General features: G+C 42.8%; 1 protein-coding gene across 1 annotated transcript in view; it reads right to left on the reverse strand.

The window, feature by feature from the left end:
• Nucleotides 1-336: 336 nt before the first annotated feature.
• Nucleotides 337-26866, reverse strand: part of LOC128684080 (acetylcholine receptor subunit alpha-like) — a 1252714-nt gene continuing 1226184 nt past the window's right edge. The window contains exons 10-11 of the mRNA XM_070090806.1: nt 21084-21300; nt 337-2265 (exon numbers count right to left, since the gene is read on the reverse strand). Coding sequence (XP_069946907.1) covers nt 2083-2265; nt 21084-21300 — 400 coding nt within the window. The 3' untranslated portion in view covers nt 337-2082. The remainder of the gene's footprint in view (nt 2266-21083; nt 21301-26866) is intronic.

Genomic DNA, 26866 nt, shown 5'->3' on the forward strand with positions numbered 1-26866 from the left:
ACACATATGCACCAGTTAGGTATCTTTATTTCGAAACGTTTCGCCTACACAGTAGGCTTCTTCAGTCGAGTACAGAAAAGTTGATAGAAGCAGAAGATACTTGAAGACGATGTAATCAGTCCATCACCCTTAAAGTTTTGAGGTGGTCAATCCCTCAGTCTGGAGAAGAGCATTGTTCCTGTCACTTCAACTCCATATTGTTTCAGGCTATGGAACAATACTCTTCTCCAGACTGAGGGACTGACCACCTCAAAACTTTAAGGGTGATGGACTGATTACATCGTCTTCAAGTATCTTCTGCTTCTATCAACTTTTCTGTACTCGACTGAAGAAGCCTACTGTGTAGGCGAAACGTTTCGAAATAAAGATACCTAACTGTTGCATATGTGTCTTACCTAACAACCTGTCGGTATTTTATACCATTTTAATGTTCACACCTATATGTGGTTGAAGGGGTCGATTCACAGCTCCTGGTCCCGCCTCTTCCCTGGTCAGGCGTTGTCTGGTAGCGTTGCTTATGTAGTGTGGTGATGTTGCAGGTGTTGTAGTGAGGTGCCGAGTAGGTCCACTCTTCCTCGGCTACAAGAGCCCTGTCGTACGTTTTCTTAAAGCTGTGTATGGATCCCGTCTTTACCACTTCACTCTCCAGGTTGTTCCACTTTCCGACAACTCTAAGACTGAAGAAATACTTCCTAACATCCCTCAACTTCCAGCTGAGAGCCTCTAGTTGCTATTTCTCGTCTCTGAAACATCCTGTCCTTGTTCACCTTGTCACTTCCTCTCCGTATTTTGTATGTCGTTATCAAATCATCCCTAGTTCCCCTGTCCTCCAGTGTCATCAGTATGAGTTCCCTTAACTTCTCCTCATCGGTCACACCCCTTAGCTCCGGGACTAGTCTTTCTGCAAATCTCTGCACTTTCTCCAGTTTCTTGATGTGCTTGACCTAGTGTTTGTGTGTGTGTGTTTGTGTGTGTGTTTGTGTGTGCGTGTTTGTGTGTGTGTGTGTGAGTGTGTGTGTGTGTGTGTGTGTGTGTGTGTGTGTGTGTGTGTGTGTGTGTGTATGTACTCACCTATATGTAGTTGCAGGGGCCGAGTCACAGCTCCCGACCCCACCTCTTCGCTGATCGCTACTAGGTCCACTCTCTCCGTGCTCCAAGAGCTTTATCGTACCTCTTTCTAAAGCTGTGTATGAATTCTGCATGTGCGTGAGTGTGTGTGTGTGTATGTGTGTGTGTGTGTGTGTGTGTGTGTGTGTGTGTGTGTGTGTGTGTGTGTGTGTGTGTGTGTGTGTGTGTGTGTGTGTGTGTGTGTGTGTGTGTGTGTGTGTGTGTGTGTGTGTGTGTGTGTGTGTGTGTGTGTGTGTGTGTGTGTGTGTGCGTGTGTGTGTGTGTGTGTGTGTGCGCGTGCGTGCGAGCGCGCTTGTTTCTGTTTATTTTCACATATGTAACTGAAGAAGTGCAAAATGTTGATGTCCTGTTGTCAGTCTTTTGTTTCTCATAAAATTTGCTAAAGTTTCCAGTGGTTGTGGTACACTACGTAGCACCTCCTTCCAGCTGTGTGTATATTGTATGTGTGTGTGATTGTACATATACATTGTATATATTTTCCACAGCATATGTATTATTACAGACACTGTATATTTTTCATTTCACATATCAAAACTGTTATGGCATATACAAAAATTGGCTCGTCTACAGCCCTACTTGTGATTTTCCTAAAGTTAACCCAACTCCCAGTGCCACCAGATGGCTGTATTGTATAACAATCTTTTTCTGCATTTGTCTTATTTAAGTACTGCATCATCTGACACAAGAGCTATTTCTGACACAAACACATAGAACCTTCCTGGGAGGCTACCAGAGCTTCAGCTCAAATCACTGGATGATGGAGAAGTCTCTGGCAGGTGGATACGACGCAGGAAACTCTATCCGCCAGACTGCCCACCATCACCGTGTTGTGTGGATATGGTATCCACGGACGATGCTCTGCAAAATCCTTTTTTAGGCACCTGTCTTCGGAAGCTAGAGTCTGGTGGGGTGGAGGGGATTAGGAGGGGTTGTTTATGCCCAATCAAAACAACCTTAGTCATCAATGAGGCGTGCACGGTACACTTCGGACAGTTTTTTATCAAGAGGTACACGATCATCATAGAGTGAAGGAGCCTGGAGGATGATACCGGCTGTGCCTACCAGCACTGCCAGGGTGAAGATCCACAGGAAGAGACGATCCAGCACCATTGCCACATACTTCCAGTCCTCCTTAACCTGAAATATTTAAAAGGATACTTAATGTTTAATTATTGTTTTATTTTAATTGTTATTCTGCTATTATTTATTATTGGTCTCTAATTGTTGTGCAGTAATATTGTTCACCTTCCAGGGGACGATGTCTTGATGCTCCTGCAGGAGTCATGATTCAAAGAACTGGAGCTATCCTGAGCTCCCTTGCATCAAACTCCTTTACCCTCTGTTCCCCAGCAATGAATGGCCCTTACAAGTTTAGTGCTTCCCCATGATTATACAATAACTACATTAATAGGGAAGCGCTAAACCCTCAACGGACGCACCGCGTCAGGTGACTGGGAAGAGTGGAAAAGGGACAATCAGGTTTTATCTGATTAAGGGGAATATAACTCCAGTTCCTTGGATCAAGTCATATGATGGGATAATATCGTACAGTGAAAGTGTACACTTGGCTCTAATAACAAAAATTCATTAACAATTTCCCGTCCCAACAAAGTCACTCAAAGAAAAAAACATTCATCTCCATTTTTTTCTTTGCAATTCTCAGTAGCAGAAAAGTTTGTAACCAGCTGAGCTCAGACTACCAATACCAGAGTGAGGAGGTCAGCAGGTGCCAGCTGGACCAGTGCCACCCACATCGTACTTGGGGGCAGCTGGAAACAAAACAACTGGGAAAGGGAGGAGGGGGGGGGGAGGGAAGTCAGGAACCTTGTGAACTCTACAACAGAAATTGATTATTATTTCACATTTGAGAGTCTAGTATTGCATTGTCATAGGACCATGTTAATCGTACCACCAGCACCTATAGTGTAGAAAGCAGGTGTCAAGCTGTGCGACTGTAAGTTGGCACCAACCTGAAACCACTTCAAGGAATGTTGGATGTAGGCTTTTTCTAGTTCATCATTAACGCACTTCAAGGGATTCGTTGTCATGGTCGTACTGAGCGGGCTTCGACTCCCTCAGAAAGTCCATGACATGTGCAGACTAAACTGAATACTGTCCTGCGCATTTGCAGTGCAAGGCGTTCAATCTTTTCCTTGTTTTTCCTTTGGCTGGAAGTTGAGCACGCCGGTAGAGCTGTGGCCCGGAGGTGGCATTACATTTCTTTGATAAGAAAATTGAGGTCAGACGGGAGGTTCATTGTTGGTTTCCCATGAATCAAGTGGCTGGTGTAGCGTCTTTCTTCCTTGTTTAGTGGAGCAATGTATTCGGCTCGGACCTAAGCAGCATCAGTGAGTAATTACCATTTAGGGTCTGTGGTTGCCATTTAGCTTATTGTTAGTCGCTTGCATATATATATATATATATATATATATATATATATATATATATATATATATATATATATATATATATATATATATATATATATATATATATATATATATATATATATATATATATATATATATATACATATATATATATATATTAGTCCTGGAGTGGTTTGTTTTAGTCAATAGTTAAGCCTTACCTTGTTGGGATTGGTGGTGGGAAGGGAAATAGGAAACTGAAGGAAACTGTTAATGTTGTATGGTTAATAATCATCCTACACGCACGGTTGACTACCCTCCGCGCTGACGGACTCTCCTCAGACCCTATTACAGGTACCGCTTTCGGGAAATCCTTTGTCGTCTGACCCTGCATTCCCCGAGCCCTTTGATACTTGTGACCTTCGCTTTACTCCGACCTTGATCCTGGCTTCTCCCATGACTCAACATTGATTTTTGGGGGAATCGTTTAAATGTCACGGCAGCTGGAATCCATCGTCCAAACAATCTCAACATATACTAGACGATCCTGACACTAAGTGACATACCTTCTCGCTTTTATCCTAAGAAACACGAATCTAACCCCACGCCCCACGGTACGGATGGGGTTAGAACCTATGGCAAATGAGTCGTAAAACTCCAGGCCTAGCATGACATTAGCAAAGCACTCATGAGACGTGGTGGCCAAACTGCATCCTTCGAGTTCATTACCTTTGTAAATTGTGAGTTCATTACCTTTGTAAATTGTGAATTCATTACCTCTGTAACTTGCTCAGCTATCAAAACTTTGAGGCCCAGTCCCTGGACCCATTATGTACCTCTGTAATCTTTTGACTACCGCCCACAGGATGGGTATGGGGTGCATAATAAACATATTAAACTAACTAACCATGCCGTCAAGAGTGGGATGAGTACTGGTGCCGTCCATAGTGCAGACAAGGGTGGTCTTTCCCATATTCCGTCTATTTACAGTTTCCCAATCTCAGTACACAGCCATTCCTTCTTCACTCGAACTGTGGTACTGTCCTTATCCTACACACTATAATTAAGCAAGAATTTACACAATGTGGCTAGTAAAAGGACACAAGTGCAACTAATGTGACATTTATTGTGGTAACGTTTCGCTCTCCAGGAGCTTTATCAAGCCATTACAAACAACACACGGACACAGAGGGTATATAAAGGCTCAGAGTGAGGTGCAATACTAGTGAGGTACCATTTCGATGTTCACTAGTGGTAGTGGTAGTAGTAGTAGTAGTAGTAGTAGTAGTAGTAGTAGTAGTAGTAGTAGTAGTAGTAGTAGTGACAAAAGTAATACAATATGGTAGAGCAATTAATTCGTACATGAGTAAAAGGATATAAAAGCTATTACTTAGGTAACATAAAAATAGGTTGGACAAATATAGACTGGAAAGAGGCAGCTTGTTTCAGTGTTCACTCTCTGTAATGTGCTTTGTGTAGTATAACAGGAGAGACTATGTGATGGCAGGGTTTACTGTTTTCAGGAGGATTCTTGCTAAGACTTCGGAGATGGTGAAGCTGCCGTTGTTTTGTTTAATTGTATTTGAAACAGCGATCAGTGCTGATTCGAGGCACTTGCGTCTGCGGAAATTAGTTTCTTTGATCACTAATTGGGCGTCTCTGAATTTCATGAGATGATTGGTGGAATTTCGGTGTTGTACACAGGCGTTGTTCAAGTTATCGTTCCTACATGCGTAAATGTGTTCATTGAGGCGGGTGTCGAGGTTTCTTGCTGTTTCGCCTACGTAAATCTTGTCACAGCCTCCACAGGGTATAGTGTAAACTCCTGCATTGACTGGTTCGTGGTGCTTGGATTTTGTCCTGGTTAGATCCTTTATTGAAGTGCTAGAAGCGATGGCGACTCTGGTGTTAGCTTGTGAAAGTACTTTTGAGACGTTCAGTGCAACCTGGCTGTTGGGAAGAATTACAACTTTGTTGGGAGTGGTGTTGATCCGTAACCTCTCCATCCGTAACAAGAAACTAAGCAGTTTGGATATGACTTCCCTCTTCACAAAAGTACCTACCAAAAAAGCAATCGAGGTTCTACGACGTAAAGTCAATCAGGACCTTAATCTTCCTCTACCTCCCGGAGATTTTGTTGACTTGATTGAACTCTGTGTTAATTTCAACTGTTTTTCTTTCAATAACAAGCTCTATAAACAAACCTACGGCATGGGAATGGGGTCCCTCATAAGTGCCGTCCTAGCCAACTTATACATGGAACACCTAGAGTCCGAACACTTCGCCAACATCGTCCCTTCAAGCGTCACTTGGTTACGTTACGTGGACGATGTCCTCGTAATAACTCCAAAACGTTTTGATGTACGGGATCTTCAGGCAAGGCTCAACGCAGTTGAACCGGCGATCCAGTTTACACTAGAAGAAGAGTCCAATGACAAGCTACCTTTCCTCGACGTCCTCATTCACAAAGTAGACAACAACCTAAGATTTCAAGTTTATCGGAAACCCACCAATAAAAATGATCTCACACACTTCTATTCCAGTCAAGATACCAAGACCAAAAGAGGCATCATCATCGGGTTTTTCCTAAGAGCATACCGAATTTGTAGTCCTGAGTTTCTTGACGAGGAATGTACATACATTCACCAAACATTCACTGAGTTACATTTTCCTTCTTTTTTCATCAAAGACTGCAAGAAAAGAGCTCTTCAGATCATTAATTCTCCACGCATCAACACCACTCCCAACAAAGTTATAATTCTTCCCAACAGCCAGGTTGCACTGAACGTCTCAAAAGTACTTTCACAAGCTAACACCAGAGTCGCCATCGCTTCTAGCACTTCAATAAAGGATCTAACCAGGACAAAATCCAAGCACCACGAACCAGTCAATGCAGGAGTTTACACTATACCCTGTGGAGGCTGTGACAAGATTTACGTAGGTGAAACAGCAAGAAACCTCGACACCCGCCTCAATGAACACATTTACGCATGTAGGAACGATAACTTGAACAACGCCTGTGTACAACACCGAAATTCCACCAATCATCTCATGAAATTCAGAGACGCCCAATTAGTGATCAAAGAAACTAATTTCCGCAGACGCAAGTGCCTCGAATCAGCACTGATCGCTGTTTCAAATACAATTAAACAAAACAACGGCAGCTTCACCATCTCCGAAGTCTTAGCAAGAATCCTCCTGAAAACAGTAAACCCTGCCATCACATAGTCTCTCCTGTTATACTACACAAAGCACATTACAGAGAGTGAACACTGAAACAAGCTGCCTCTTTCCAGTCTATATTTGTCCAACCTATTTTTATGTTACCCAAGTAATAGCTTTTATATCCTTTTACTCATGTACGAATTAATTGCTCTATCATATTGTATTACTTTTGTCACTACCACTACTACTACTACTACTACTACTACTACTACTACTACTACTACTACTACTACTACTACTACTACTACTACTACTACTACTACTACTACTACTACTACCACTACCACTAGTGAACATCGAAATGGTATCTCACTAGTATTGCACCTCACTCTGAGCCTTTATATACCCTCTGTGTCCGTGTGTTGTTTGTAATGGCTTGATAAAGCTCCTGGAGAGCGAAACGTTGCCACAATAAATGTCACATTAGTTGCACTTGTGTCCTTTTACTTTACATATTGTCGGTAATTCTACCAACTTTATTACAATGTGGCTAGAACATTCACGGCAACTTGACCTCTGAAACCTCCTGCTTGAGGTCGAGGATATTATCCAAGTGATGTTGATACACTGACCTTGATTTATACAGCGAGACAGCACTTACATGTGTGGAGACTCTGACCAACACCATAATACAAACAATATTGGTGCCTTGGTCACCCAGCCAAATATTACTGATCTCCCAATATTTGGTGCATCTGATCATAAGAATCCGTCCTACGACCAACTCTCCTACTTGACTTAAATGGAAAAAAAGCACACATCGCATACTGCTGCCGATGCTCAATTTCTTTCGAGGGAACAAAATTCGGTATTTCAGAGAAAAAGAGGAGGTGTCATGCACTAAAGCAGTGACTCAACTTGGTCTCCAGCGAAGGTTACCACGACTCTTCTACTCCAGAGCTAACCGATGCCCACAACACTTTGCTGAAACCTCTCTCACAGTCGCCCCTGTGCTCAGTCCTTATGAAGTTCTCACCGCCGACGTTCTTACCTCTTCACCTCCCATTATTACCATCACTTCACCCTTTTCCATTTCACATATTTCTAAATTCATAAGATCTACTCCACCTTATTATTCGCCTCTTCCTCCAAAATCTCAAAGGTTCAGAACTCCACCAGTACTTATTGTTCTCAACAGTTTTGTACTATATATATGTATTTATTTATTTATTTATTTATTAATTTGAAGATGATACAGTGAAGTACAAAGATAATACAGTGTAACATGCCAAAGCCCCTTGTATGCAGAGCATTATGAGCAGGCTTAAAATTAACTTAAGATTAACTAAGCAATGATATATTAAGTGGTAAAAACATTATTGTATTATGTCTGTATAAGATATGCTCTCAATAAAATATAAAAATAAAAGTTAACAAAACTCCCTACCAATCCCTTGTTCACTCACACGTAACTTTCCCTTCAACTGTACCTTGACCCTGTGGCAGTTGTGGTAACGCACTCATCCCCACAGAGTACCTCTGGTTTTCCCTTCAGTGCCCACAGAGACTTTTTTTTATCTCAGAAGACCTGTCACAGCTGCATCAACCTACTTAAAACTAGCCCATATTTCATGCGAGGCTGATAGAGAAACCTTTCTTCGTGTTCTGTTGTTACCCCTAACCCCACACTAGATGTTGTCGCTGCTACCTTGCACAGTTGTTACCCCTAACCCCACATTAGATGTTGTCGCTGCTACCTTGTACAGTTGTTACCCCTAACCCCACACTAGATGTTGTCGCTGCTACCTTGCACAGTTGTTACCCCTAACCCCACACTAGATGTTGTCGCTGCTACCTTGCACAGTTGTTACCCCTAACCCCACATTAGATGTTGTCGCTGCTACCTTGTACAGTTGTTACCCCTAACCCCACACTAGATGTTGTCGCTGGTACCTTGTACAGTTGTTACCCCTAACCCCACACTAGATGTTGTCGCTGCTACCTTGCACAGTTGTTACCCCTAACCCCACACTAGATGTTGTCGCTGCTACCTTGTACAGTTGTTACCCCTAACCCCACACTAGATGTTGTCGCTGCTACCTTGCACAGTTGTTACTCCTAACCCCACACTAGATGTTGTCGCTGGTACCTTGCACAGTTGTTACCCCTAACCCCACACTAGATGTTGTCGCTGCTACCTTGCACAGTTGTTACCCCTAACCCCACACTAGATGTTGTCGCTGCTACCTTGCACAGTTGTTACCCCTAACCCCACACTAGATGTTGTCGCTGCTACCTTGCACAGTTGTTAACCCCTAACCCCACACTAGATGTTGTCGCTGGTACCTTGCACAGTTGTTAACCCCTAACCCCACACTAGATGTTGTCGCTGCTACCTTGCACAGTTGTTACCCCTAACCCCACACTAGATGTTGTCTCTGGTACCTTGCACAGTTGTTACCCCTAACCCCACACTAGATGTTGTCGCTGCTACCTTGCACAGTTGTTAACCCCTAACCCCACACTAGATGTTGTCACTGCTACCTTGCACAGTTGTTACCCTTAACCCCACACTAGATGTTGTCGCTGCTACCTTGCACAGTTGTTACCCCTAACCCCACACTAGATGTTGTCGCTGCTACCTTGCACAGTTGTTACCCCTAACCCCACACTAGATGTTGTCGCTGCTACCTTGCACAGTTGTTACCCCTAACCCCACACTAGATGTTGTCGCTGCTACCTTGCACAGTTGTTACCCCTAACCCCACACTAGATGTTGTCGCTGCTACCTTGCACAGTTGTTACCCCTAACCCCACACTAGATGTTGTCGCTGCTACCTTGCACAGTTGTTACCCCTAACCCCACACTAGATGTTGTCGCTGCTACCTTGCACAGTTGTTAACCCCTAACCCCACACTAGATGTTGTCGCTGCTACCTTGCACAGTTGTTACCCATAACCCCACACTAGATGTTGTCGCTGGTACCTTGCACAGTTGTTACCCCTAACCCCACACTAGATGTTGTCGCTGGTACCTTGCACAGTTGTTAACCCCTAACCCCAAAAAAGATGTTGTCGCTGCTACCTTGCACAGTTGTTACCCCTAACCCCACACTAGATGTTGTCGCTGCTACCTTGCACAGTTGTTACCCCTAACCCCACACTAGATGTTGTCGCTGCTACCTTGCACAGTTGTTGCCCCTAACCCCACACTAGATGTTGTCGCTGCTACCTTGTACAGTTGTTACCCCTAACCCCACACTAGATGTTGTCTCTGGTACCTTGCACAGTTGTTACCCCTAACCCCACACTAGATGTTGTCTCTGGTACCTTGCACAGTTGTTACCCCTAACCCCACACTAGATGTTGTCTCTGGTACCTTGCACAGTTGTTACCCCTAACCCCACACTAGATGTTGTCGCTGCTACCTTGTACAGTTGTTACCCCTAACCCCACACTAGATGTTGTCACTGCTACCTTGCACAGTTGTTACCCCTAACCCCACACTAGATGTTGTCGCTGCTACCTTGTACAGTTGTTACCCCTAACCCCACACTAGATGTTGTCGCTGCTACCTTGTACAGTTGTTACCCCTAACCCCACACTAGATGTTGTCACTGCTACCTTGCACAGTTGTTACCCCTAACCCCACACTAGATGTTGTCTCTGGTACCTTGCACAGTTGTTACCCCTAACCCCACACTAGATGTTGTCACTGCTACCTTGCACAGTTGTTACCCCTAACCCCACACTAGATGTTGTCTCTGGTACCTTGCACAGTTGTTACCCCTAACCCCACACTAGATGTTGTCTCTGGTACCTTGCACAGTTGTTGCCCCTAACCCCACACTAGATGTTGTCTCTGGTACCTTGCACAGTTGTTACCCCTAACCCCACACTAGATGTTGTCTCTGGTACCTTGCACAGTTGTTGCCCCTAACCCCACACTAGATGTTGTCGCTGCTACCTTGCACAGTTGTTACCCCTAACCCCACACTAGATGTTGTCTCTGGTACCTTGCACAGTTGTTACCCCTAACCCCACACTAGATGTTGTCTCTGGTACCTTGCACAGTTGTTACCCCTAACCCCACACTAGATGTTGTCGCTGGTACCTTGTCGGCGCTCGTCTGCCCACACAACTTATCAGTCATCCTCGCCTAGTCCAGTCTCCTGGCCTCCTGATCCACTATCGACCTAGCAACTGGGTTAAGCTCTGGTTCTCTCCCTCTCACTCAACCTTTCCTCTCGCCAGCTTATTCTTTCCCTATCCCCACTTCCCACCTCACCCCACAAGGGTCTTACCTATACTCTGATTTTTTTTTATCTTCGTGTACAATCAACCATATTGTTATGTAAAGTAGGGTAATGTGATATTTTATTGTGGCAAGGTTACGCTCAAGACGAGCTTCACCAAGCTGATGTAAGCAATACATGGACACACAGGGTATATATAGGTATTAGAGTGAGGTGCCTTGTACCTCACTGCCTTGTACCTCACTGCCTTGTAACTCACTACCTTGTAGCTCACTACTTTGTACCTCAGTACCTTGTACCTCAGTACCTTGTACCTCACTACCTTGACCTCGGTAACTTGTACCTCAGTACCTTGTACCTTACTACCTTGCACCTCACTACCCTGTACCTCTCTACTTTGTACCTCACTACATTTATCTCACTACTTTGTACCTCACTACCTTGTACCTCGGTACGTTGTACCTCACTAACTTTTACCTCACAGCCTTGTAGTTCAATACCTTTTACCTAAGTACCTTGTACCTCACTACCTTGTACCTCACTACCCTGTACCTCACTACCTTGTGCATCACTGCCTTGCACCTCACTATCTTGTACCTCACTATCTTGTATCTCATTACCTTATACCTCACTACCTTGAATCTCATTGCCTTTTACGTCAATACCTTGTACCTCACTACCTTGTACCTCACTGCCTTGTACCTCACTATCTTGTACCTCACTTAATTGTACCTTACTACCTTGTACCTCACTACCTTGACCTCGGTAACTTGTACGTCAGTACCTTGTACCTTACTAACTTGCACCTCACTACCCTGTACCACTCTACCTTGTACCTCACTACATTTATCTCACTACTTTGTACCTCACTACCTTGTACCTCACTACCCTGTACCTCACTACCTTGTACCTCACTGCCTTGCACCTCACTATCTTGTACCTCACTATCTTGTACCTCACTATCTTGTATCTCATTACCTTATACCTCACTACCTTGAATCTCACTACCTTTTACCTCAATGCCTTGTACCTCACTACCTTGCACCTCACTGCCTTGTACCTCACTATCTTGTACCTCACTTCCTTGTACCTCACTACCTTGTACCTCACTACCTTGTATCTCACTAACTTGTACCTCGGTACCTCGTACCTCGGTACCTCGTACCTCACTACCTTGTATCTCACTACCTTGTTACTCAGTACGTTGTACCTTACTGCCTTGTACCTCACTATCTTGAAACTAACTACCTTGTACCTCACTACCTTGTACCTCAGTACTTTGTACCTCACTACCTTGTATCTCACTACCTTGTACCTCAGTACCTTGTACCTCAATACCTTGAATCTCATTACCTTGTACCTCAGTACGTTGTACCTCACTGCCTTGTACCTCACTATCTTGTACCTCACTAGCTTGTACCTCACTACTTTGTACCTCAGTACCTTATACCTCACTACCTTTTACCTCAGTACTTTGTACCTCACTACCTTGTATCTCATTACCTTGTACCTCAGTACCTTGTACCTCACTACGTTGTACTTCACTACCTCATACCTAACTACCTTGTACCTCACTATCTTGTACCTCACTACCTTGTACCTCAATACCTTGTACCTCAGTACCTTGTACCTCACTACCTTGTACCTCACTACCTTGTACCTCACTAAATTATACCTAACTACCTTGTGCCTCACTACCTTGTACCTTAGTACCTTGTACCTTACTACCTTGTACCTCACTACCTTGAACCTCAGCACCTTGTACCTCAGTACCTTGTACCTCACTACCTTATAGCTCAGTACCTTGTACCTCACTACCTTGTACCTTACTACCTTATACATCACTACCTTATACCTCAGTACCTTGTACCTCAGTACCTTGTACCTCACTACCTTGTACCTCAGTACCTTGTACCTTAGTACCTTGTACCTCAGTACCTTGTACCTTGCTACCTTGTACCTCAGTACCTTGTATCTCAGTACTTTGTACCTCAGTACCTTGTACCTTGCTACCTTGTACCTCAGTACCTTGTATCTCAGTACCTTGTACCTCAGTACCTTGTACCTTACTACCTTATACCTCAATACCTTGTACCTCACTACCTTGTACCTCAGTAACTTGTACCTCACTACCTTGTACGTCAGTACCTTGTACCTCACTACCTTATACCTCAGTACCTTGTACCTTGCTACCTTGTACCTCAGTACCTTGTATCTCAGTACCTTGTACCTCAGTACCTTGTACCTTACTACCTTATACCTCAGTACCTTGTACCTCACTACCTTGTACCTCACTAAATTATACATAACTACCTTGTGCCTCACTACCTTGTACCTTAGTACCTTGTACCTTACTACCTTGTACCTCACTACCTTGAACCTCAGCACCTTGTACCTCAGTACCTTGTACCTCACTACCTTGTACCTCAGTACCTTCCACCCCACTACCTTGTGCCTTACTACCTTATACCTCACTACCTTGTACCTCAGTACCTTGTACCTCAGTACCTTGTACCTCAATACATTGTAACTCACTACCTTGTACCTCACTACTTTGTACCTCACTACCTTGTACCTCACAACCTTGTACCTAACTATCTTGTACCTCACTACCTTATACCTCAGTACCTTGTACCTAAGTACTTTGTACATCAGTACCTTCTACCTCAGTACCTTGTACCTCACTACCTTGTACCTCAGTACCTTGTACCTCACTACCTTATACCTCACTACCTTGTACCTCACTACCTTGTACCTCAGTACCTTGTACCTCACTACCTTATACCTCAGTACCTTGTACCTCAGTACTTTGTACATCAGTACCTTGTACCTCAGTACCTTGTACCTCACTACCTTGTACCTCACTACCTTGTACCTCAAAACCTTGTACCTCACTACCTTGTACATTATTACCTTATACCTCAGTACCTTGTACCTCACTACCTTGTACCTCACTACCTTATACCTTACTACCTTGTACCTCATTACCTTTTACCTCAGTACCTTGTACCTCACTACCTTGTACCTTACTACCTTATACCTCAGTACCTTGTACCTCAGCACCTTGTACCTCACTACCTTGTACCTTACTACCTCATACCTCAGTGCCTTGTACCTCACTGCCTTGTACCTCACTACCTCACTACCTTATACCTTACTACCTTGTACCAGAGTACCTTGTACCTCATTACCTTTTACCTCAGTACCTTGTACCTCACTACCTTGTACCTTACTACCTTATACCTCAGTACCTTGTACCTCAGCACCTTGTACCTCACTACCTTGCACCTTACTACCTCATACCTCAGTGCCTTGTACCTCACTGCCTTGTACCTCACTACCTTCTACCTCAGTACCTTGTACCTCACTACCTTGTTCCTCACTACCTTATATCTCAGTACCTTGTACCTCACTACCAGGTACCTCACTACCTCGTATCTCACTACGTTGTACCTCAGTATCTTGTACCTCAGTACCTTGTACCTCAGTACCTTGTACCTCAGAACCTTGTACCTCACTACCTTATACCTCAGTAAATTGTACCTCACTACCTCGCATCTCACTACCTTATAAATCAGTACCTTGTACCTCAGTACCTTGTACCTCAGTACCTTGTACCTCACTACCTTGTACCTTACTACTTTATACCACAGTACCTTGCTCCTCAGTACCCTGTACCTCACTACCTTGTACCTCACTCCCTTGTACCTCAATACCTTATACCTCAGTACCTTGTACCTCAGCACCTTGTACGTCACTACCTTGTACCTCACTACCTTTTACCTCAGTACCTTGTACCTCAGTACCTTGTACCTCAGCACCTTGTACCTCAGAACCTTGTACCTCAGTACCTTGTATCTCAGTACCTTGTACCTCACTACCTTGTACCTCAGTACCTTGTACCTCAGTACCTTGTACCTCAGTACCTTGTACCTTACTACCTTATACCTCAGTACCTTCTACCTCATTACCTTGTACCTCAATACCTTGTACCTCACTACCTTATACCTCACTACCTTGTACCTCAGTACCTTGTACCTCAGTACCTTGTACCTCAATATATTGTAACTCACTACCTTATACCTCAGTACCTTGTACCTCACTACCTTGTACCTCACTACCTTGTGCCTCACTACCTTATACCTCAGTACCTTGTACCTCAGTACCTTGTACCTCAGTACTTTGCACCTAAGTACCTTGTACCTCAGTACCTTATACCTCACTACCTTGTGCCTCACTACCTTGTACCTCACTACCTTGTACCTCACTACCTTATACCTCAGTATCTTGTACCTCAGTACCTTGTACCTCAGTACCTTGTACCTCAGTACCTTGTACCTCAGTACCTTGTACCTCAGTACCTTGTACCTCAATACCTTGTACCTCACTACCTTGTACCTTATTACCTTGTACCTCAGTACCTTGTACCTCACTAACTTGTGCCTCACTACCTTGTACCTCACTGCCTTCTACCAGAGTACCTTGTGCCTCATTACCTTATACCTCAGTATCTTGTACCTCGCTACTTTGTACCAGAGTACCTTGTGCCTCATTACCTTATAGCTCAGTACCTTGTACCTTGTACCTCACTACCTTGTACCTTACTACCTTATACCTCAGTACCTTGTACCGCATTACCTTGTACCTCACTACCTTGAACCTTACTACCTTATACCTCAGTACCTTGTACCTCAGTACCTTGTACCTCACTACCTTGTACCTTACTACCTTATACCTCAGTACCTTGTACCTCAGTACCTTGTACCTCACTACCTTGTACTTTACTACCTTATACCTTAGTACCTTTTACCTCAGTACCTTGTACCTCACTACCTTGTACCTCACTACCTCGTATCTCACTACTTTGTACCTCACTACCTTGTACCTCACTACCTTATACCTCAGTATCTTGTACCTCAGTACCTTGTACCTCAGTACCTTGTACCTCAGTACCTTGTACCTCAGTACCTTGTACCTCAATACCTTGTACCTCACTACCTTGTACCTTATTACCTTGTACCTCAGTACCTTGTACCTCACTAACTTGTGCCTCACTACCTTGTACCTCACTGCCTTCTACCAGAGTACCTTGTGCCTCATTACCTTATACCTCAGTATCTTGCACCTCACTACTTTGTACCAGAGTACCTTGTGCCTCATTACCTTATACCTCAGTACCTTGTACTTTGTACCTCACTACCTTGTACCTTACTACCTTATACCTCAGTACCTTGTACCGCAGTACCTTGTACCTCACTACCTTGTACCTTACTACCTTATACCTTAGTACCTTGTACCTCAGTACCTTGTACCTCACTACCTTGTACTTTACTACCTTATACCTTAGTACCTTTTACCTCAGTACCTTGTACCTCACTACCTTGTACCTCACTACCTCGTATCTCACTACTTTGTACCTTAGTATCTTGTACCTCACTAACTTGTACCTCAGTAAATTGTACCTCAATACCTTGTACCTCTGTACCTTGTACCTCACGACTTATTCCTCAATACCTCGCATCTAACTACCTTATACATCAGTACCTTGTGCCTCAGTACTTTGTACCTCACTACCTTGTACCTCAGTACCTTGTACCTCAGTACCTTGTACCTTACTACTTTATTCCTCAGTACCTTGCTCCTCAGTACCCTGTACCTCACTACTTTGTACCTCACTCCATTGTACCTCACTACCTTATACCTCAGTACCTTGTACCTCACTACCTTGTACCTTACTACCTTATACATCACTACCTTATACCTCAGTACCTTGTACCTCAGTACCTTATAGCTCACTACCTTGTACCTCACTACCTTTTACCTCAGTACATTGTACCTCAGTACCTTGTACCTCAGTACCTTGTACCTCAGAACCTTGCACCTCAGTATCTTGATCCTCAGAACCTTGTACCTCAGTACCTTGTACCTTACTACCTTGTACCTCAGTACCTTGTACCTCAGTACCTTGTACCTCACTACTTTGTACCTCAGTACCTTGTACCTCACTACCTTATACCTCACTACCTTGTACCTCAGTACCTTGTACCTCACTACTTTGTACCTAAGTACCTTGTACTTCACTACCTTATACCTCACTAGCTTGTACCTCAGTACCTTGTACCTCACTACCTTGTACCTTACTACCTTATACCTCACTGCCTTGTCCCTCAGTACCTTGTACCTCAGTACCTTGTAGCTCACTACCTTGTACCTCACTACCTTTTACCTCAGTACATTGTACCTCAGTACCTTGTACCTCAGTACCTTGTACCTCAGAACCTTGCACCTCAGTACCTTGATCCTCAGAACCTTGTACCTCAGTACCTTGTACCTTACTACCTTGTACCTCAGTACCTTGTACCTCAGTACCTTGTACCTCACTACTTTGTACCTCAGTACCTTGTACCTCACTACCTTATACCTCACTACCTTGTACCTCAGTACCTTGTACCTCACTACTTTGTACCTCAGTATCTTGTACCTCACTACCTTATACCTCACTACCTTGTACCTCAGTACCTTGTACCTCACTACTTTGTACCTAAGTACCTTGTACTTCACTACCTTATACCTCACTACCTTGTACCTCAGTACATTGTACCTCAGTACCTTGTACCTCAGTACCTTGTACCTCACTACCTTGTACCTCAGTACCTTGTACCTCAGTACCCTGTACCTCACTACCTTTTACCTCAGTACCTTGTACGTCAGTACCTTGTGCCTCAGTACCTTGTACCTCACTACCTTGTACCTTAGTACCTTGTACCTCACTACCTTGTACCTCAGTACCTTGTACCTCAGTACCTTGTACCTCACTACCTTGTAACTCAGTACCTTTTACCTCAGTACCTTGTACCTCAGTACCTTGTACCTCACTACCTTTTACCTCAGTACCTTGTACCTCAGTACCTTGCACCTCAGTACCTTGTACCTCAGTACTTTGTTCCTCAGTACCTTGTACCTCACTACCTTGTACCTCAGTACCTTGTACCTCAGTACCTTGTACCTCAGTGCCTTGTACCTCACAACCTTGTACGTCAGTACTTTGTACCTCAGTACCTTGTACCTCAGTACCTTGTACCTCAATACCTTGTACCTCAATACCTTGTACCTCAGTACCTTGTACCTTACTAAGTTGTATCTCAGTACCTTGTACCTCAGTACCTTGTACCTCAGTACCTTGTACCTCAGTACCTTGTACCTCAGTACCTTGTACCTCACTATCTTGTACCTAGTAACTTGTACCTCAGTACCTTGTACCTCAGTACCTTGTATCTCAGTACCTTGTACCTCAGTACCTTGTACCTCAGTAACTTTTACCTCAGTACCTTGTACCTCAGTACCTTGTACCTCACTACCTTGTATCTCAGTACCTTGTACCTCACTACCTTGTATCTCAGTACCTTTACCTCAGTACCTTGTACCTCACTACCTTGTACCTCAGTACTTTGTACCTCAGTACCTTGTACCTCAGTACCTTGTACCTCAGTACCTTGTACCTCACTACCTTGTACCTCACTACCTTGTACCTCACTACCTTGTACCTCACTACCTTGTACCTCACTACCTTGTACCTCACTACCTTGTACCTCAGTACCTTGTACCTCAGTACCTTGTACCTTGTACGTCAGTACTTTGTACCTCAGTACCCTGTACCTCACTCCCTTTACGTCAGTACTCGTACGTCAGTACTTTGTACCTCAGTACCTTGTACCTCAGTACCTTGTACCTCACTCCCTTTACGTCAGTACCTTGTACCTCAGTACCTTGTACCTCACTACCTTGTACCTGAGTACCTTGTACCTGAGTACCTTGTACCTGAGTACCTTGTACCTGAGTACCTTGTACCTGAGTACCTTGTACCTCACTACCTTGTACCTCACTACCTTGTACCTCACTACCTTGTACCTCAGTACCTTGTACCTCAGAACCTTGTACCTCAGTACCTTGTACCTCAGTACCTTGTACCTCAGTACCTTGTACCTCAGTACCTTGTACCTCAGTACCTTGTACCTCACTACCTTGTACCTCAGTACCTTGTACCTCACTACATTGTACCTCAGTACCTTGTACCTCAGTACCTTGTACCTCACTACCTTGTACCTCACTACCTTGTACCTCAGTACCTTGTACCTCACTACCTTGTACCTCACTACCTTGTACCTCAGTACCTTGTACATCAGTACCTTGTACCTCAGTATCTTGTACCTCACTACCTTGTACCTCACTACCTTGTACCTCAGTACCTTGTACCTCAGTACCTTGTACCTCAGTACCTTGTACCTCAGTACCTTGTACCTCACTACCTTGTACCTCACTACCTTGTACCTCAGTACCTTGTACCTCAGTACCTTGTACCTCAGTACCTTGTACCTCAGTACCTTGTACCTCAGTACCTTGTACCTCAGTACCTTGTACCTCAGTACCTTGTACCTCAGTACCTTGTACCTCAGTACCTTGTACCTCACTACCTTGTACCTCAGTACCTTGTACCTCAGTACCTTGTACCTCACTACCTTGTACCTCAGTACCTTGTACCTCAGTACCTTGTACCTCACTACCTTGTACCTCAGTACCTTGTACCTCAGTACCTTGTACCTCAGTACCTTGTACCTCAGTACCTTGTACCTCACTACCTTGTACCTCACTACCTTGTACCTCACTACCTTGTACCTCAGTACCTTGTACCTCAGTACCTTGTACCTCAGTACCTTGTACCTCAGTACCTTGTACCTCAGTACCTTGTACCTCAGTACCTTGTACCTCAGTACCTTGTACCTCAGTACCTTGTACCTCAGTACCTTGTACCTCTCTACCTTGTACCTCAGTACCTTGTACCTCAGTACCTTGTACCTCAGTACCTTGTACCTCAGTACCTTGTACCTCTCTACCTTGTACCTCAGTACCTTGTACCTCAGTACCTTGTACCTCAGTACCTTGTACCTCAGTACCTTGTACCTCTCTACCTTGTACCTCAGTACCTTGTACCTCAGTACCTTGTACCTCAGTACCTTGTACCTCAGTACCTTGTACCTCAGTACCTTGCACAAGTACAATACCTCACTCTAATACCTGTATATACCCTCTGTGTCGTTGTAATGTCTACATCAGCTTGATGAAGCTCCTGGAGAGCGTAATGTCTACATCAGCTTGATGAAGCTCCTGGAGAGCGAAACGTTGCCACAATAAAATGTCACAATGGTTGCACTTGTGTCCTTCTTACCCAACATATTTTGGGTAGTGTCTACCAACGTTAATACTGAATAAATCTTACAGAACTTGCGAATAAACTTAAAGGAGATTAAAAACAGTCAAACTGGAGAATAAAAGTCCTCGAGGGAGGGACCTTGATGTTGGTGAAGGGCTCTTGGTCCACACACCCGGAGTTATCACCCTCATTCTCTTTGATCAGAGTTGATTACCTTCCGTGGGTTCAGGGACTCTTTGAACCCCCCTACGGGTCTAGCGCTACTTTATGAAGGTAACACCGAGCACAGAGAATAAGACAAGTCTGACGAGAACAGACAATTTCCTGGAACAGTTTCTTATAATCATGCGGGGGCGCTAAATCCGTAGGGGCCATATAGCACCTGGGAAATGGGAGAGGCATTCAGGTTCAATTCAGGGAAGGGGGCAGGTTCCAGTAACTTGGATCAAGAGCCCTTCACCGGCAACAAGGGGAGATTAAAACAAGCGGATAAGATATCCCTGGGAGACTCTGCAGACAAATATGTGAATAAGATTTAATATGAAATTGATGTGTTTACTGAGAAAACGTTTCGCCCAGCAAGTGTTTATAAAGTTCCAGGTGGGCGAAACGTCGTCTTAATCAATGCCACAAATTTCATTTTGCCGCTTATTAGCATAACAAGTAACTCCTATGAAGGGATGTCCTTGATGCTGGTGAGGGCTCTTGGTCCAAGAAATTGGACTTATCCTCCACTTCCTTGGATCAAACCCCGATTAACTCCCATTCCCCAATCACTATATGACCCCTAAGGGCTTAGCACTTCCTCCCTAAATATAAAAATAATACTAATAAGAATTATCTTCCCCTTCCTTGGACGGAGTCTGTCTCTCGTTCCCCCCAAGTGCTGTAAGACCCCCAAAAGGTTTAGCGCTTCCCGCCCTAAAGGTAATAACAATAAGAGAGGCAGTGAGTGACCTTGGTGGAGTCCTCCTTGAGTCTGGTGTGCTCAGCGATGAAGTTAACACACCAGCAGGTGCGGTGAACCTCAGGGGAGCAGTGAGGGAGAGTGTGCTGGAAGGTGCCTCTGAAGGTAGGACTCTTGTCCGAGTTCTCCAGAGTGTACGACGTGTCTTCGTGGATGTTCGTCGCACCGTGGATGCGACACGTCGTAGAAAATGGCCCGTCCGTCATCCTGCAGCAGCAGAATGTTAATAATAATAAAAATAATATTCAAAATGTTCTCAGGTTTTGTTTTATTCTACATCAAAATAAATTGTTTAAACTTCAGTAAATGTACAAATACAATATAGTGGTAATATAGTATATGTGTGTGTGTGTGTGTGTGTGTGTGTGTGTGTGTGTGTGTGTGTGTGTGTGTGTAACGTGGGGAGAGGAGGGAAGTGGAAGGCCTACCGATTTACTTTTTTTTATCTTTAAGTGATGGTGCAACTTACTGTGAATAGCTACTGCAGGAGTCTAAGTGGTACAGCTCTACTTAAAGGAAAACATCATTGCTCAGGCATCTAGGTGGCAGAGTACTGATAGTGGTAGGTAAGGAGACTTCTCTTAAGCATCCACGCTTTCGTGGTGAAAGATTTCGCGCTGTACTGACGCCAAGTACTGACAAGGATTTCCAGTGGTAGCATCCCATAACTAGGAAGATTTATTAAGTGCTGCTGCTATGGTGCATAGAGGCCCCACACTCCTTGTTCAGTGATGATGACATTAAAACTGTCTGGTGGTCGGTAAGTATTAGAGTGGGTGGAACTTCTTGGTTTTATAGCTGCTACTAGGTCCTGTTATGGTTACTTTCATATCTCTCTCAACACAGTTCCTCGGGGATTTGGCACGTTCAGAGTATTTTGGTTTCAAGTTGGAAAAATTTAAGTTCGGGAAAGATATAGGAAAGTACTGGTAACAGAGTTGTGGATGAGTGAAACAAACTCCCAAGTAGCGTCATTGGATCTAAAACCTTGTGTAGTTTTAAAAATAGGTTAGTTGGTCAGTGGTCACAAGAGGGCATACAGTCCTGAGCTGCTTTGGGGATTAGTGTGGAGGGTTATAAAGCCATGGCTTGCTTCTGCAAGGTTTTAAAATCTGAGGTTAGAGGTTGAAGGTTCACCTCGATGGGTTTGAGAGTGTGAGGTGGCTGGAGTGGGTGAGGAGAATGAGGCTACCAACATTGTGGCTGAAGGGGGTGAGGACAAAAAGGCTCCCAGCAGTGAGGAGCAGTCCAGCACCTGATACAAGTGGCGAGTGGTTCCTAGTAATGAGGGCAGCATCAAAATAAGGAAAGTTAAGAGAGAAGATGTGAAGGTAGGAAATTGCTTCTCTATTCTTCATGATGAGTGTACTTGAGCCGTCAGTGAAGGTAATGGTACTACTTCCCCTGCTAATAGAGGTAAGCGCATTCTTGTGGTTGGTGACTCACAGGTAAGATACATGGACTGTGCTTTTTGTAATAGGAATAAGAAGGTGAGACAGAGAGTGTGTTTTCTTGGAGCTGGTGTTGGTGACATAGTCAGCAGGTTGGATAATATCATGTCAGGTAATGGGAACAAGCCCTTTATCTGTCTCAGTGCTGGTGGAAATAATATCGGGAAGGGTAGGAGAGAAGAGCTGCTAGTTAAGTACAGGTCAGCTATAAATTTATTTAGGTCTAAGGGAGGGGTCCCAATCATATGTAGCATCTTGCCTAGAAGGGGAGTGGGCAATGAATGGTTGTCTAGGGCAAATGGTGTAAATTGCTGGTTAGACAGATACTACAAGGAACTTGCAATCCCATTCACTGACAACTGGGACAACTTTTATGGGAAACATGATATGTATAGAAGGGATGGGGTACATCTCTCTGGGGCTGGGGTGTAGCATTTGCCAACTCAATCAAGAGGGCCATTGTTGACATGTCTAGGATTTTAAACTGATAGAAAATAGAAGGTATGGGAGTGTATGGGAAATAGTCACGTTGCAGCACTAGCAGTGGTGGGCACAGCTAATCGAAAAGTTAGCTTTGCTAACCACTAATCTGCTAACTAAAAAATTAGCTCCACTAATGTTAAACTGCTAAATGGCCAAAAAAAAAAAAATAGTGGAAGTTAACGCTAAATGCTAACAGCTAACTTTTTCACATGAATTCAGATTCTATTTAGTTTTTTGGTATTTTACTTTTAAACTTTTAGAAGAGAACTGAAGACCTTCTTAATAAGATATAGAATATCAAGGTTATGTGATAATTAAGTGTTACTAGTGTGATAATATTATAATTAAGTGTTACTAGTGTGATAATATTATAATTAAGTGTTACTAGTGTGATAATATTATAATTAAGTGTTACTAGTATAATAATATTATAATTAAGTGTTACTAGTATAATAATATTATAATTAAGTGTTACTAGTGTGATAATATTATAATTAAGTGTTACTAGTATAATAATATTATAATTAAGTGTTACTAGTGTGATAATATTATAATTAAGTGTTACTAGTGTAATAATATTATAATTAAGTGTTACTAGTATAATAATATTATAATTAAGTGTTACTAGTATAATAATATTATAATTAAGTGTTACTAGTATAATAATATTATAATTAAGTGTTACTAGTATAATAATATTATAATTAAGTGTTACTAGTGTGATAATAGTGAATGTTGAATTTTGTGATGTAACGTGAGTGACCAACAAAGACACTTATAATAATATTATAATTAAGTGTTACTAGTATAATAATATTATAATTAAGTGTTACTAGTATAATAATATTATAATTAAGTGTTACTAGTATAATAATATTATAATTAAGTGTTACTAGTATAATAATATTATAATTAAGTGTTACTAGTATAATAATATTATAATTAAGTGTTACTAGTATAATAATATTATAATTAAGTGTTACTAGTATAATAATATTATAATTAAGTGTTACTAGTATAATAATATTATAATTAAGTGTTACTAGTTGAACAAACTGAACCAACATAATACCTGAACAAACTGAACCAACATAATACCTGAACAAACTGAACCAACATAATACCTGAACAAACTGAACTAACATAATACCTGAACAAACTGAACCTGAACAAACTGAACCAACATAATACCTGAACAAACTAATACCTGAACAAACTGAACCAACATAATACCTGAACAAACTGAACCAACATAATACCTGAACAAACTGAAACATAATACCTGAACAAACTGAACCAACATAACACCTGAACAAACTGAACCAACATAATACCTGAACAAACTGAACCAACATAATACCTGAACAAACTGAACTAACATAATACCTGAACAAACTGAACCAACATAATACCTGAACAAACTGAACCAACATAATACCTGAACAAACTGAACCAACATAATACCTGAACAAACTGAACCAACATAATACCTGAACAAACTGAACCAACATAATACCTGAACAAACTGAACCAACATAATACCTGAACAAACTGAACCAACATAATACCTGAACAAACTGAACCAACATAATACCTGAACAAACTGAACTAACATAATACCTGAACAAACTGAACCAACATAATACCTGAACAAACTGAACCAACATAATACCTGAACAAACTGAACCAACATAATACCTGAACAAACTGAACCAACATAATACCTGAACAAACTGAACCAACATAATACCTGAACAAACTGAAACATAATACCTGAACAAACTGAACCAACATAATACCTGAACAAACTGAACCAACATAATACCTGAACAAACTGAACCAACATAATACCTGAACAAACTGAACTAACATAATACCTGAACAAACTGAACCAACATAATACCTGAACAAACTGAACCAACATAATACCTGAACAAACTGAACCAACATAATACCTGAACAAACTGAACCAACATAATACCTGAACAAACTGAACCAACATAATACCTGAACAAACTGAACTAACATAATACCTGAACAAACTGAACCAACATAATACCTGAACAAACTGAACCAACATAATACCTGAACAAACTGAACCAACATAATACCTGAACAAACTGAACCAACATAATACCTGAACAAACTGAGTTACTTTATTGGAGTTTTCTCTTCATTAGTTCCAGTTACTCATTATATTCGTTCATTTTATTCTGTTTCTGCTCATGTTTACATTTAACTTAATTTAGATTTTGAACCCAATAAACTACAAACAAGTCGATGAAAACTGTGCTTAAAGTGGAAATTTTGAGGCCAACTTATCACTGCACCAGTGATACAGTCATACAGGTGCACACAACTTATCACTGCACCAGTGATACAGCCATACAGGTGCACACAACTTATCACTGCACCAGTGATACAGCCATACAGGTGCACACAACTTATCACTGCACCAGTGATACAGCCATACAGGTGCACACAACTTATCACTGCACCAGTGATACAGCCATACAGGTGCACACAACTTATCACTGCACCAGAGATACAGTCATACAGGTGCACACAACTTATCACTGCACCAGAGATACAGCCATACAGGTGCACACAACTTATCACTGCACCAGAGATACAACCATACAGGTGCACACAACTTATCACTGCACCAGAGATACAACCATACAGGTGCACACAACTTATCACTGCACCAGATATACAGCCATACAGGTGCACACAACTTATCACTGCACCAGAGATACAACCATACAGGTGCACACAACTTATCACTGCACCAGATATACAGCCATACAGGTGCACACAACTTATCACTGCACCAGATATACAGCCATACAGGTGCACACAACTTATCACTGCACCAGAGATACAACCATACAGGTGCACACAACTTATCACTGCACCAGATATACAGCCATACAGGTGCACACAACTTATCACTGCACCAGAGATACAGCCATACAGGTGCACACAACTTATCACTGCACCAGAGATACAGCCATACAGGTGCACACAACTTATCACTGCACCAGAGATACAGCCATACAGGTGCACACAACTTATCACTGCACCAGAGATACAGTCATACAGGTGCACACAACTTATCACTGCACCAGCGATACAGTCATACAGGTGCACACAACTTATCACTGCACCAGAGATACAGCCATACAGGTGCACACAACTTATCACTGCACCAGCGATACAGTCATACAGGTGCACACAACTTATCACTGCACCAGCGATACAGTCATACAGGTGTACACAACTTATCACTGCACCAGAGATACAACCATACAGGTGCACACAACTTATCACTGCACCAGTGATACAGTCATACAGGTGTACACAACTTATCACTGCACCAGAGATACAACCATACAGGTGCACACAACTTATCACTGCACCAGTGATACAGTCATACAGGTGTACACAACTTATCACTGCACCATAGATACAACCATACAGGTGCACACAACTTATCACTGCACCAGTGATACAGTCATACAGGTGTACACAACTTATCACTGCACCAGAGATTCAACCATACAGGTGCACACATCTTATCACTGCACCAGAGATACAACCATACAGGTGCACACAACTTATCACTGCACCAGTGATACAGTCATACAGGTGTACACAACTTATCACTGCACCATAGATACAACCATACAGGTGCACACAACTTATCACTGCACCAGTGATACAGTCATACAGGTGTACACAACTTATCACTGCACCAGAGATTCAACCATACAGGTGCACACATCTTATCACTGCACCAGAGATACAGTCATACAGGTGCACACAACTTATCACTG

This window comes from Cherax quadricarinatus, chromosome 3 (genome assembly GCF_038502225.1).
Source record: "Cherax quadricarinatus isolate ZL_2023a chromosome 3, ASM3850222v1, whole genome shotgun sequence".
In the NCBI taxonomy this organism is placed as follows: Eukaryota; Metazoa; Arthropoda; class Malacostraca; order Decapoda; family Parastacidae; genus Cherax; species Cherax quadricarinatus.